This window comes from Martes martes, assembly GCF_963455335.1.
Source record: "Martes martes genome assembly, chromosome: X".
NCBI lineage: Eukaryota > Metazoa > Chordata > Mammalia > Carnivora > Mustelidae > Martes > Martes martes.
The window spans coordinates 12,784,314-12,798,562 of NC_137897.1; the positions used below are offsets into that span (position 1 = coordinate 12,784,314).

The 14,249-nt window shown below is 41.7% G+C and overlaps 1 protein-coding gene and 1 long non-coding RNA gene across 5 annotated transcripts in view; one reads left to right on the forward strand and one right to left on the reverse strand.

Annotated features, from left to right (window-relative positions):
* Nucleotides 1–10,434, forward strand: part of NHS (NHS actin remodeling regulator) — a gene marked incomplete at both ends in the record, with an annotated part of 329,842 nt that extends 319,408 nt beyond the window's left edge. For all 4 annotated transcript variants that reach the window (XM_080794774.1, XM_080794775.1, XM_080794776.1 and 1 more), the window contains 4 exons: nt 1,930–2,061; nt 3,026–6,007; nt 6,553–6,679; nt 9,825–10,434. In XM_080794774.1, the coding sequence (XP_080650900.1) occupies nt 1,930–2,061; nt 3,026–6,007; nt 6,553–6,679; nt 9,825–10,434 (3,851 nt within the window). The remainder of the gene's footprint in view (nt 1–1,929; nt 2,062–3,025; nt 6,008–6,552; nt 6,680–9,824) is intronic.
* LOC308336904 overlaps nt 1–14,249 on the reverse strand; it is a 51,493-nt gene that overhangs the window by 36,492 nt on the left and 752 nt on the right. Inside the window, exon 2 of the long non-coding RNA XR_013966277.1 lies at nt 11,547–11,600. This is a non-coding gene — a long non-coding RNA (uncharacterized lncRNA). The remainder of the gene's footprint in view (nt 1–11,546; nt 11,601–14,249) is intronic.

Here is a 14,249-nt window from a genome sequence, read left to right on the forward strand (position 1 = left end):
TCACTTTCAAAGACAGACAGAAAATAATCTATCCACTGAGCTTTCTTTAAACAGCTCTGATAGTTATGTTTTTATTTATTTGTATATTGAAAATGTCACAATGGCCATGTTATTACTTTTATCCTGGTACCACGTGACTAAAGACGGCATGTTGCTCGAGATGCATTTTGGACATGGCTCTTATTAACCCCACTCAGATTTCTCTCACATACAGTGGGGAGCAAATGATGACCAGATATCTGGTATAGATATTATTTCCTTCCTGAAAAATAGGAATTCTGGTTGGTCAGCTGGTTATGAGCTAGGAGAAATTTTCCTAATGACCTACTCAACTTGCAGAAGAAATTATTCTAAGGATGCATACTTTATCTGATCTCCATAATCTAAATGGGCTGGGGTTGGTAGATGTCAAAATGTATCATTTTGGCATCCTCTTAAACTAACTTTCCCTTCTGGGAACATTTGATTATAAGCAGCACCTGCTTTCTTCACAGCACTGTAAGTAAATTTTGTTTTCAAATTTAGTTCTTTGATTATGGGTCTTGTGATTCAGGAAAAGGGAGGATCTTTCCTTCTGCTTTATTTCAGGAACTCTCAGACTAAAGCCCAGATTATATGTTGATTTCAAGAGCTTTAATGAGAAAGCTAATTTTGTCCATATAACATAAAGTGTGTCTGTGTGCCATGTGTTCTGTAATTATTATGAGTAGAATGAAAGATCTTAATTTTTGGTTGGAGCTAAGAAAGGAAAATTCCATTAGTATGAATTCTCCAATAATATTATAATTATTCATCATGTGATATCTCACAGATCTTTTTAAAGTGAGCTCTAGAAACTGTTGTCACTCTGATGCTAAGCAGAACTCAAATTGCTTCGTTTTATAGCTGAGCCGAGGTTTAACACCCCAACCTATTCTGTGTGTAATAATCAGGATAGATAAGACAACCAGATTCCAATGCACTTTTGGCATCCTGACTTTGAGGCAAAGCTCACTCTGAAAAATCCATGGCACATGCCTGTGCCAGACAGGAGTGTGAGTTCCTCACCTCCTTCCTCACCATTCTAGTTTTGATAAGACTGCATGTAGTGTATCAATAATGTGATTATGGAGAGAGAAACAAGCAAGCATCATGGTTTGGCCCCTGTATTTATAAAAGCAAACAGACATGCATTGTAAAGACTGGGAATTCCAGCTTCATTTATAGCTGATAGTGAAGGTAGATCCACTTGAGTAAAGAACTGAGGACTGCCTTGTATTTTTATTTTATATTGATAAGACACTGGTGCCATACCAAGAAGTGTCCGGCTGAGTCAGTAGAAGAAAGCAGAAAGAGTTACATGATCATTTAAAAACAAATCTCTAGGCTATTTTCTCCTCACAGGAGAGAGAGTGTGTGTGAGTGTTGTGTTGTGTTGTGTTGTGTTTTTGGGTAGGGTTGGGGTGTAATGGAGAGAGAAAAAAACCTCACAAAGATGTTTTTAATGGAGAAACGGGTCAGGATATGTTCCTGAACTAATTCAGGTTAACATCTTGGCTCTGGATCTACTATGCAAAGAGCTTCAGAGAGCCCAGAAATAGACCAGTAGATAGTATAGTAACTAAAGGTTGTAAGTCCTTCAGGAGCTGTTTCTGTGTGAGAGTGATTCTTTGATGTTATTTTTCTCTCCTCTTTCTTTTGATTTTCCTTCTTTGCTTGTTACTCTTGGCACTGCAAGCTGTCGTGCAGAGCTGCATTTAGAAGTAAAGCTTAATGTACTGCAGAGTAATTTAAATAGGAGCTGAATAAGGGCTCCCTTATATTTATTCACGGGCTTAATTAATCCAAACTCTTCCTTTACTTCCAATCAATAAATATCACTGTGTTCCAAGCAAATGAAAATTTGTTTGCCATTTCTAAAGGCTAATGAGACCTATTTGTGGGTTGCAGGCATTGGTTTTGACAGAGAGGCTAGTATACGCTGCTCTCTTGTTCATTCACAATCCGTACTACAGCGGAGACGAAAACTGAGGAGGAGGAAAACCATCTCGGGTATCCCCAGAAGAGTCCAACAAGAAATAGGTGTAGTATAAACTGTTAATGGTTAACATTCTGTTGGGTGTCAATTAGAAGGAGAGGAAATGGAAGCTGGCCTTTTCATCAGCTTCCTTAAAGACAGTGTTGTAACTTGTAAAGGTTTTGAAATGGCATGTACTTGTTCTGTGTTCAGCAGGCCGGGTGGTACTACTTTCTGAATCTCTGTTCTTGACTGTGAAGATTTAACCTTAGGGATTTAGGTATACATGTTCAGGTCTTATGGCTGAAATGTAATATTTTGGAAATTTTTAAAAGTTTTATTAATTAAGATGAAATAAAAAGTAACAAGATTCAATGAAAGATTATTTTTAGAAAATTATACCTTTACTTGAAGACAGATATACTTTTATGGCATTAATTATTTTAAAAAGGTAAATTTTAAGCATATTCAATTAAATATTGAATATTGATAACATGTTACCCTTTATATGACTTTTTTCCTATTTTTTTCTGTTCCATGTGTTTAGGAACCTCTTCCTATGTTTTCTTCTTATTATTATTATTACTATGACCATAGCATCTCTTTCATTACTTATAATGAATTCTAAGTTTCATTTTGCTGAGCATATATTACAAAATAAAAAAGAATAGTGGCCAAGAAGACAAAATGCACTTTAATTTTAAAAAATAGTAGTCACTTATTGGGGCAAAGTAATTTGATAGTGAAGAGAGAAAATTCACAAAAGATCTAAAAACATCTTCTCTTACTACACATGCACACACTCACACGCGCATGTGCACCTGTGGATATGTGTGTGTGTGTAGAGACAGAGACAGAGCAGCAAAGGGACAGATTCCCTAAAGCATTTTAACTTTCTCCTAATTTGATACACTGATTTTTTTCCCTCAAAGATCCAACATGCTACCACCAGATTTGTGGATATCGCTCAGAATGTCTGTTAGTCTGCTGATGTATGAAATATCTCACTATGCTTTCCATGTGCCCTAGATTCTGACGAATCCCCTGTGGCCAGGGAAAGGAATGTGATTGTGCACACAAATCCAGACCCTTCCAACACTGTCAATAGGAGGTCTGGAACCAGGGACTCCGAGTGCCAAACTGAAGATATTCTGATTGCTGCTCCATCCAGAAGGAGAATCAGAGCTCAAAGGGGTCAAAGCATCGCAGCTTCCCTTTCTCATTCTGCTGGCAACATCTCTGCATTGGCAGACAAAGGCGACACCATGTTTACTACTGGAGTGAGCAGCCGTACAAGATCTCGGAGCCTTCCCCGGGAGGGCAACAGAGGTGGGGATGCTGAGCCCAAAGTTGGTGCTAAACCCTCAGCATATGAAGAGGGGGAGCCCTTCATGGGTGACCGAGAAAGATCATCAAATGATTGCAGTGAGGCCCCCAGCAGCCCAAGTGCACAGGAACACCAGCCTGCTCTGGGCCTGGCTTGTTCTCAACATCTTCACAGCCCTCAGCACAAGTTAAATGAGAGAGGGAGGTCACGCCTGTCCCGAGTGGCTGCCGACTCCGGCAGCTGTGACATCTCCTCCAACTCAGACACCTTTGGGAGCCCCATCCACTGCATCTCCACAGCTGGCGTCCTCCTCAGCAGCCACATGGACCAGAAAGATGACCACCAGTCATCCAGCGGCAACTGGAGTGGGAGCAGCTCCACATGCCCCTCACAGACCTCAGAGACAATCCCTCCTGCGGCTTCTCCTCCCCTAACTGGCTCTTCACACTGTGACTCGGAGTTGTCACTCAACACAGCCCCTCATACTAATGAGGATGCCAATGTCTTTGTGACAGAGCAGTACAATGACCACCTGGATAAAGTGAGAGGCCACCGGGCAAACTCCTTTACCTCCACTGTGGCAGATCTGCTGGATGACCCCAACAACAGCAACACCAGTGACAGTGAGTGGAATTACCTACACCACCATCACGATGCCTCCTGCCGCCAGGATTTTAGTCCTGAGCGCCCCAAGGCAGACAGCCTGGGCTGCGCAAGCTTCACGAGCATGGCCACTTATGACAGCTTTCTGGAAAAGTCTCCCTCAGACAAAGCAGACACTAGCTCTCACTTCTCAGTGGACACAGAAGGATACTACACTTCCATGCACTTTGACTGTGGTCTCAAAGGCAGTAAGAGTTATGTCTGTCACTATGCAGCCCTGGGCCCAGAGAATGGCCAGGGCATTGGGGTTCCTCCTACTCTTCCCGACTGTGCCTGGCAGGACTACTTAGACCACAGGAGGCAGGGGAGACCAAGCATCTCTTTCAGGAAACCAAAGGCAAAGCCGACCCCACCCAAACGTAGTTCATCACTGAGGAAGTCCGATGGAAATGCAGACATTTCTGAGAAGAAAGAACCAAAGATAAGCAGTGGCCAGCTCCTGCCTCACAGTTCCAGGGAAATGAAGCTGCCTCTTGATTTCTCCAACACACCTTCTCGAACGGAAAATGCCAACCTTCCCACCAAGCAAGAATCTTCTTGGATGAACCAGAGTGAGCATGGTATTAAGGAACCTCAGTTAGACACGCCAGATATTCCGCCATTCAAAGATGAAGGTGCTGAATCAACTCACTATGCAGATCTCTGGCTTCTGAATGACTTGAAAACAAATGATCCTTACAGATCTTTATCTAATTCAAGCACTGCTACGGGTACCACAGTTATTGAATGCATCAAATCTCCAGAGAGCTCTGAATCCCAAACATCCCAGTCAGAATCAAGAGCGACCACCCCATCCCTTCCTTCTGTTGACAATGAGTTTAAATTGGCCTCACCAGAAAAGCTGGCCGGCTTGGCGTCTCCATCAAGTGGCTACTCAAGCCAGTCTGAAACACCAACTTCCTCTTTCCCTACAGCTTTCTTTTCTGGCCCGCTGTCTCCTGGAGGTAGCAAAAGAAAACCGAAAGTCCCAGAAAGGAAATCCTCACTACAGCAACCCTCTTTAAAAGATGGAGCTCTGTCACTGAGTAAAGACCTTGAACTTCCAATTATACCTCCTACCCATCTTGACCTAAGTGCTCTTCATAGTGTCTTGAATAAACCATTCCACCACCGTCACCCACTGCATGTCTTTGCTCATAGTAAGCAGAACCCAGTAGGAGAAACACTGCGGGCCAACCCTCCACCGTCCCTTGCGATTACACCAACAGTCCTGAAATCCGTTAACCTGAGGTCCATCAGCAAGTCCGAAGAAGTGCAGCAGAAAGAGGGCAACAATACCGATCTCCCTTACTTAGAGGATAGCACTCTCGCAATGGCTGCCCTGTCTCCAGGTAAGATTAAGCCACATGCGGCTAAGAAATCAGTGTCACGTCAGTACTCCGCTGAAGACACCATACTGTCCTTCTTAGACTCCTCTGCAGTCGAGATGGGACCAGATAAACTACAGCTGGAGAAAAAACGTACTTTTGATGTAAAGAATCATTGTGACCCAGAAACAGCGACCTCAGCTGGTAGCAATCTTCTAGATTCCAGTGTCACAAAAGACCAAAAACATATGGAGAGTGAGCCTATTCCGGAAAATACAGCGAGTAAGAATGTTGACTTTCCCACAGAGGGATTTCAGAGGGTCTCTGGTGCCCGCCCAAATGAGCTGGATGGCAAAGTACTACAATACGGAGCGGGTCCGGACGGGGCCCTGGCACAGGTGCAGAAGCCATCCTCTGCAGATTGGGAGGAAGCTGCGTACCCCGAGTCTCTCGATGCGCTCCCGGCTCAGTCAGACTCGCCAACCAGACCCACAGACATAAGCAATCCACTCAAGCCTCAACCTGGGATGAGCCGCCACCATGACAAAGTGCCTGGGAATACCAGCTGTGAAGCGGAGCTATCAACTGCAAATTCATGCCCTGAAAAATGTTCCGAGCAGGAAAATACCGCTTCAGGTGTTTCCGCCAAAAGTGCCTCTGACAACAGCGGAGCAGAGGAGACCCAAGGAAGCGTGGATGAGGTTTCACTGAAAGGTCAGTTGTTGATGGCTTTGTCACAGGTGGAGAGGTGTCTCACGGCACTTTACTACTTTTTTTTTCTTATGTTCCCTTAACACAGTGCGGCCCTGGGTGTTGGTTTCCCTCCTCCCCCCTTTTTTTCACTTATTCAAATGAGTGAGATAACAGTTGTTGTTTTTGAGGGACTGACTGAGCTGCGACAGATAATCTCTCTTCTTCTTCTTTTTTTTAAGATTTTATTTATTTATTTCACAGAGAGAGAGAGATCACAAGTAGGCAGAGAGAGAGGGGAAAGCAGGCTCCCCGCTGAGCAGAGCCCAGATGCGGGGCTCGATCCCAGGACCCTGGGATCATGACCTGAGCTGATCCCAGGACCCTGGGATCATGACCTGAGCCGAAGGCAGAGGCTTTAACCCACTGAGCCACCCCAGGCGCCCCGATAATCTCTCTTCTTAAAAACAGCAGTAAGGTATCTGTTGATTGTTGCTGCCACCAGCCAGTGCAAGGCAGCGGCGTGCCTGCTAACTTCTTCCTAAAGACGCTTTTGTTCTCCATTTAAGAATCGTCACCGAGTGATGACTCTATGATTTCACCGCTTAGTGAAGACTCTCAGGCCGAAGCAGAAGGTGTGTTCGTGTCTCCAAACAAACCTCGTACAACTGAGGATTTGTTTGCAGTCATTCACAGGTGAGGCAATTAATACCAAACGTTTCGCTTCTTTCAGTGCGTCTCATCAAATGCAAATGCGGGAAAGCCTTGTGTACTTGGGGTGCGTTCAGCAAAAAAACAAACAAACAAACAAAAAACCCTCGTTTTCCAAATCAAACTGATAGACTTATATTTCCATTAGGGAACGTGACATCCTGGAACAAGTTTTCATTTGAAAACAATTTGTGGTTAAGTAACTTAGAGTGAAAGCTCAGAGTCTGTTGTAACCTCTGACTGAAATAATTTCTTGAACCAAAGGAAAAAAAATGCTCACAGCCGTAATCCTCCACTAGCAGAGATGCGAGCCGCTTCACTGAACAGTCAGAGCCCAAGTTTGAGACAAGACAGTGTATGAACCTGCCGATTTCTCGGCTCAGAACTAATCACTGCTCCTTTCTCCCCGCCCCCGTCCTAAAACTAAAACTTCTTTAATAACACTGGTCCTCTCTAAAATTAGTACTCCAAATCCCACAAACAGAGGATGTCCTCTGGGCTGTTTTTGCAGGACACTGTTGTGTCCAGGCTGCCCATTCACATTCTCTCACCTGTCCCCTGCCCCCTGCGATCAAGGGCCATGTCTGCAGGAATATATCCTCCATACAGTTTGTGACTGAAAAACAGAGCAGGAACTCGCACAGAGGCGAACCCAGATTAGACTGAGCTAGCCAACCATGCTGTGCCTGCTCCTTTCACAACCACGACCACCTTCTTCCACTAGGCCTTGGAGCTACATGGGATTCCCAAGGGACACAACTTGCAAATTGCCTTTTCTACCTTATGAAGTTATACTTTTTAAAAAAGATTTTATTTATTTATTTGAGAGAGAGCGAGCGAGCGAGAGAGAGAGAGCGTGTGCATAGGGGCAGGGGCAAAGGGAGAGGGAGAAGCAGACTCCGCACTGAGCAGGGAGACCCTGGGATCATGACCTGAGTTGAAGGCAGACGGTTAACCAACTGAACCACCCAGGCACCCCTGAAGTTATACTTCTTTGAAGCAAGTTTTTTGCAAGAAGCTTGCCATTTTTCCTGGAATGCTACTTTTTTTTTCTTTTTAAATCTCTTTATTTATCTATTTGAGGGAGAGAGCAGGAGCGGAGGGAGGAGCAGAGAGAGAAGGAGAAGCAGACCCCCTGCTGAGTGGGGAGCCCAACACAGGGCTCGATCCCAGGACCCTGAGGTCATCACCCGAGCCAGGTTAAACAGCTGCTTCACCAACTGAGCCACCCAGGCGCCCTGGAATTCTACTTTTAAAGGGAACTTGCATTTTCTGTTGATGTGGTTTTCCCATAAAGAAGGAGCACAGCTCTTCAACAGCTTTTTTTTAAAGACTCAATCAGAAACCCTTTCTGTGTGTACATACCTTCCCAGGCACACCTCGCCACTCAGAGAGCGAAGAATCAGTTTACTTTTTTCTTTGCTCTGTGTGTAGTCTAAATGCAATTATACTTCCCACACCTCACTTTATCTTAGGACAAGTTACTAAAATGCGACATAAGTTAAAGAGTCAAGTTCTTACCCCAAAGGACCAAATGTCAGTATCTGCAATAGTGGACAGAACATAAGTAGTGGAGTCAGAATCATCTGGAATTGAATCTCAGTGCTGCCACTTCGTATCCAGTCTTGTCAGTTAAAACCTCTCTACCCAATCCCTGACTGTTAGTGGAAATACCTACACTCACATATTCAATTTTGATGCTAAAATAACAATTTAGTGTCTAGAATATGGTAGATGTTAAAAGCAAATGCTAGTTTGAAATTCCTACCGTACTGGAGTGCCAGACACTGGCCTATGTGATCTAACCACAAAGGTTTCAGTGAGGCAAAATGAGGCTGGTCTCCAACTGCAAAGCTGAAATTTTCTCTACTCTATGGATTTTTAGGTTGGTGAAAGAGCATGCTGCCAGTATTTACCAACGTACTGAATCATGCAAAGATTCACTAAGTTTACACCTATGTACTTATCAAAAGAAATAATATGGTGATGGATCCCTATGTTTGGTGGACTTACAGAGCTTGGTAATCTTAGATTTGCATTTGTATAGGATTTATTTATGTGTAGCACAGTGACAAAAATGACCTTGCCTTTTGTGTGTGTGTGTGAATGACACTTTTTTTTTTTTACCTTGTTTTCTTGAGGGTTTACAGTATATAGAGCTTTAAGAGCTCCAGAGGCAGTCTAGGTTTTTAGCTTCTCACAGAAAGCTGATTTACTGAGTGATAACACTGCTGTCACTAAGCAGCTACAGACAATTGTCTTTACAATTTTTTGCCAAAAATCGATTGACTGATTTAAAAAGTCATGTAAGAAATTTCTTTAGAGGGAGAAATTTAAAAAGTTGACAGAATAGTATAACATACCTCCCCAGATACACATACCCGTTACCCAAGCCTGTCCACCATCAACCTACGGCTAATCCTGTCCCATCCACACCTCTATCCACTTTGCTCTTCTCGTACTCACTGGAAGCCGACCCCACACATCAGAGCATTTAATATGTAATGCAGAGACAGATTTTTTTCTTTTTTTTTTTTTTTTTTTAAGATTTCATTTATTTATTTTTCAGAGAGAGAGAGAGAGAGAAAGAGAGTGAGTGCACAGGCAGGCAGAGTGGCAGGCAGAGGCAGAGGGAGAAGCAGGCTCCCCGCCGAACAAGGAGCCTGATGTGGGGCTTGATCCCAGAACACTGGGATCATGACCTGAGCCAAAGGCAGCCATTTAACTGACTGAGCCACCCAGGCGTCCCCAGAGACAGATTTAATACGAGAAAGCTACAGTCCTTCACTGCCTACACTCTAACCGGAAGTCAGACAGCAATATTTTCTCATACTCTTGTAAAACATCCCAGTAAGTCCTCCTCTATTAGCTCCAGCCTCCACACGAGTCATTATGTGAGATGGTCATTTACAGAACCTAATTTCAGTCCACTGGTTATTGGAGAATTTCCCTCAGGCCGTGAGTGCTATAAGGGCAAGGAATGTATCTCCCTCCTCACCTCCAGTGTCCTAATGCCACCTCGCCAATCATACAGGGTACACTGCTCTTCACGGACAATGCATGAATGTGACTTAACACTTCCAGTTTCAGAAAAATGTATGCGGACTGAGGTTTTTCCTTTTCTTGGAAGGTCTAAGAGAAAAGTCCTTGGAAGAAAAGATTCCGGGGATATGTCGGCTCGAAGCAAATCGAGGGCTTCTCTTGGCAGCAGTAGCAGCAACAGCGCTGGTTCTGGCACTTCGCCCAACAGCAACGTGACCACCCCCAACAGCCAGAGGTCCCCGGGCCTCATCTACCGAAATGCCAAGAAATCCAACACGTCCAACGAAGAGTTTAAGCTGTTACTCCTCAAGAAAGGAAGTCGCTCGGATTCTAGTTACCGCATGTCTGCTACTGAGATCCTCAAGAGTCCCATCCTGCCCAAACCTCCTGGAGAGCTCACAGCTGAGTCCCCACAAAGCACCCATGAGGCTCATCAGGGGGCCCCTGGGGCCGAGGCACTGTCCCCACTCTCTCCCTGCTCCCCTAGAGTTAATGTGGAAGGGTTTTCCTCAAAGAACTTTGCCACCTCGGCCTCCTCCAGGGTTGGCCGCTCCCGAGCACCCCCTGCGGCCAGCAGCAGTCGCTACAGCGTCCGCTGCAGGCTGTACAATGCGCCCATGCAGGCCATCTCTGAGGGCGAGACAGAAAATTCTGATGGGAGCCCACATGACGACCGATCCTCCCAGAGCTCAACATAGGTAGCCCGGGCCAGGCTGGCTGTCAAAGGCCAAAACCCTTAGTCGTGTGAGGATGTAGGAACAGAAGAGAGGACTGGGGAGAAGTCAGCACACCATGGGGTACCATCACTGCTTACCAACAAATTCCTAAATATTGGCTGGGGAAATGGAAGATGGTCCTTCTTGATTATTTTCCACATTTTTAAGTAGCTGCACTGTCTTTCATATTTTTCTTTAGCTAAGTTTGATTTACCCAATCTCATTCCTTTTGATAATATAGAATTTGAAAATGTCTGCTTTTCATGAAACCTAGACAAAGTTTTCCCAGAGCTGCCTATTCAGAAAACAAAGCCCTCACTGTCATAATTCTTAAGAAGATGAAATTACTCTGGAGGTTTGGTATTTTTTTACATTAAAATGAACTAAAGCAAAATTCAGAAGAAAGAACTACACACGTGTAAATACCATATTTTTGATAAAAATGTGTAAATAGATTTATCAATGACGAGTGGACATGTGGCCAATTATCTACCACACACCAACTGTTTATAGAACACAACAAATAAAGTGTAATAACTGTATTCTGTGAATACCATTTTCATATAAAATACCATATTTAAATGTCCACCAATATGATTTTCTGAGTGATAAACCTCAATTATGAATTTTAAACTGGTGAAATAAAGAAAATCTTGAGGTCATATACTGAAATGTGATTAATTTAAAATAATGAATTCAGACCTAGCCATTTTTGTGACAAATTGCAGCACCAAACAAGTGAATAGTAACACATGGCTATGATTTGCCATGTGGTAATTTGGACAGAATGAAAAGCATGCTTTTGATTTTTTTTAATCAATGAGAAAAATCAACATTCTCAACACAAAGCCCTGAAGAACATTTGACAGTGTCTTTTAGATTTTTATTTTTTCAGTGGATTGCTTTAAAGAGAATGAATATGGAAAACAATAGTTAATTTAGGTTATGTTTTATATTAGGCTACTGGGGACATAAACAGTCATCATCTAATGACTATAAACTCCTTAAACAGTTTAGTAATTAGCTCCAGTTTCTTTAACTAACAAAAATAAAACATAAGCATGCCACAGAGCTATTGATTTATCAGTAAATACCTGCAATGAGTTTTCAGTGAAGCTTTCTCTCTGTGCTGATGAGATTCATGCTACCTAAAAAAAGTAACAGAAATGACACTGTGAACAATATAGTTGGGAAATAGGTATGTGTATAGGCATTATTTATATTCACTGTTAAACTGGGAATGGGGAACAGCTCTGGTTCACAATGCTACATACAAATGAGTTTTTGTCTGATTTTACTATTATCTGCTTGATGGCAAAAGGGGAGGGTGGTGGGTGGGAAAGGAAATGTCAGGGTGAGTGCTCTGATACAATGAAGGCAGGGAAACAAGCTGAATTACTTGAAATTACTTGAATTTTCTTGTCTTAAAACTGAAAAAAAGGTAGTTACAAGTTGAAATCTGTAAATGATTCTTACACCTCTGATTTTAACGTGAACTGATACTAATGTTTGAAATATGTCAGAAATATAAGCAGCTATGTACTTAAAATATGTTTTGAATGGGACAAGGTAGAAAGTAGAGAGAACTAAGAAGGGATATGGCCTATAAAAGAATAGAATGTCATTAGAATGATAGAACAGACCAGAGTTACCAAGAAATTGATAAGCAGCTGGCTTTAAGTTTATGCAGGTGGTATTTGGGAAAGTAGGATGTGTGAAAGGGGGTTTGTGGCTTTGGTTTAACTCATACCATATGAAGGAGAAAGCCTGGTCTAAGAGGATGCTGTCTTTCAATAGAAATACTTTCTAAGGTGTTATAGATTGAGAATTAGAAAATCTGATTGCTGTTGGGTTTTTGTTTGTTTGTAAAGAAAAAAAATGTCTGTCTTCTACTATTTGTTTTCACTATCAAATTGTATTTCTTAATTTGTCATCTTTGTATGTAAAATATGTGCTGGGGGTGGTGGGGTAGAGGAGGGAGAACGTGTGTGTGTGGATGTGTGGGTGTGGGTGCGGGTGCTTGCGCTGGGATAGATAAGCTACCTGGTAAAGGGTACATTTGAACATTTACAAAGTGTTATACTTTTTATTAAAAGAAAAATGTTTGGGGGTTTGAAAAAAAATGGACCATCATTTCTCATTGGAACCCATTAGTCAAGAAAACCAGCATGGTTTGACACCACATGGGAACATGAATAACTTTTTCTCATGCTTTGAAAAGTACACTTGGCAAAATTTTAAAAGAAAGTTTTTAGACAAATGCTATAAGAAACCGTCATTTCCAGTCACAATAGGTGATCTTTTGTAATTTTCATAAAAGCAGTTCGTTTGCAGTATGGCTTTTGTGTAGTTAGGGGTTTTTTAAGCGTAAAGAAAGGTATGTGGGCTTTAAAAGTGATTCTAAATCTTGAATAAGAAACACATGAATTGGCTTTAATAAATATGTCACCTTTTTATTATTGACATCAATTTAAGTAATGGTACCATATATTTTTTAAAATACATACTGACTTGAATTGTGAGGCAATAAGATTCCTTCTATATGTAATGATCACAGAACTAACCCTTATAATATAGTTTTACTTATTTTGTTTACTCTAAAAATCTATAGCAGAGTTTCTCTATTTTATATTTCATAGATTTAAAAAAAAAACCCAAGTAATGATGGATTTTAAATTCACTGTGTTAAGAGTATTAACAAACTGAGTAAAAAAAAAAAGAAAAAGTAAAGAATTCCTTATTAATCTGGAATATTCTACATGGCTTTATTACATAGCATATAAGACCAAGAATTAGAGGGCTGTCTTCAACATTACTGCCGTTTTGAAGCAGGGTACACACATTAGGTATCATGAAAAACATCAATCCAAACTTTTCTTCTGTTGTTTGCACTGATGCTAATTTTTTGTTCTTTTATGTTTATGCAACATGTCTATGTTGTGTGGGGGAAAATTTTTTTCCTTTTTGTTTTTTTGTGTTTTGGGGTTTTTTTGTTTTTGGCTAAGTAGAGGACATGGACTAGTTGTAGCAAACAAAACACACTGTTTGCTCTTGCCAAAGGTCAGTGACTGAGTACATTTGCTGCAGAGATGGCAGACTTAGAGAATTAGATCATGACAAAGATTTAAAACTATAAAGAAGGTTACAGTGTAACTATTTTGGTACTAGAACCAGTTCATGCTGGCCAAAAAGACAATGGTTTATGGACTTGCATCCATTTTGTATTTTTGTAATATTTGTAAATATGAACTTTTTAAATTGTTGCAGAAATGGTTTCTTTTGTAAGATGTTTTCAACGTTTACATTCAATTCAAGCCTTTGTATATTTTAGAGCTGTGCAACACTTTAAGTCTTGTATTTATTTTTAGTAAAAATGGTGACAGTTTCATTGTGAACCCCTCTCAAAAAAATGTACCAGAAAAGTTTGATTACCTAGAAAGTGTGTATAGAAACTGCAAATAAACGTGACTGCAATTAAACAACCAGTTTCTCTTGGATTATGTAATTGCATTCTTGGGGTTTCACAAACAGCAAGTGTTTTATAGGGAACTGGACATAAAGGAAGGTAACTGCTATAGCAAAAGTAGGTGGAAAAAATAATAAATAATGTATAATGAGCTCTAATCGCATTTTGGGTTTTGGGTTTTTGTTTTTTTAAAAAAGTAATCTCAACACCCAACGTGGGGCTCCAACTCATGACCCAGAGATCACACACGCTCTACTGACTGAGCCAGCCAGGTGCCTCTCTAATCTCGTTTTGTATTTGAGAGAAGAATAAATTTCCAACAGCTACTATA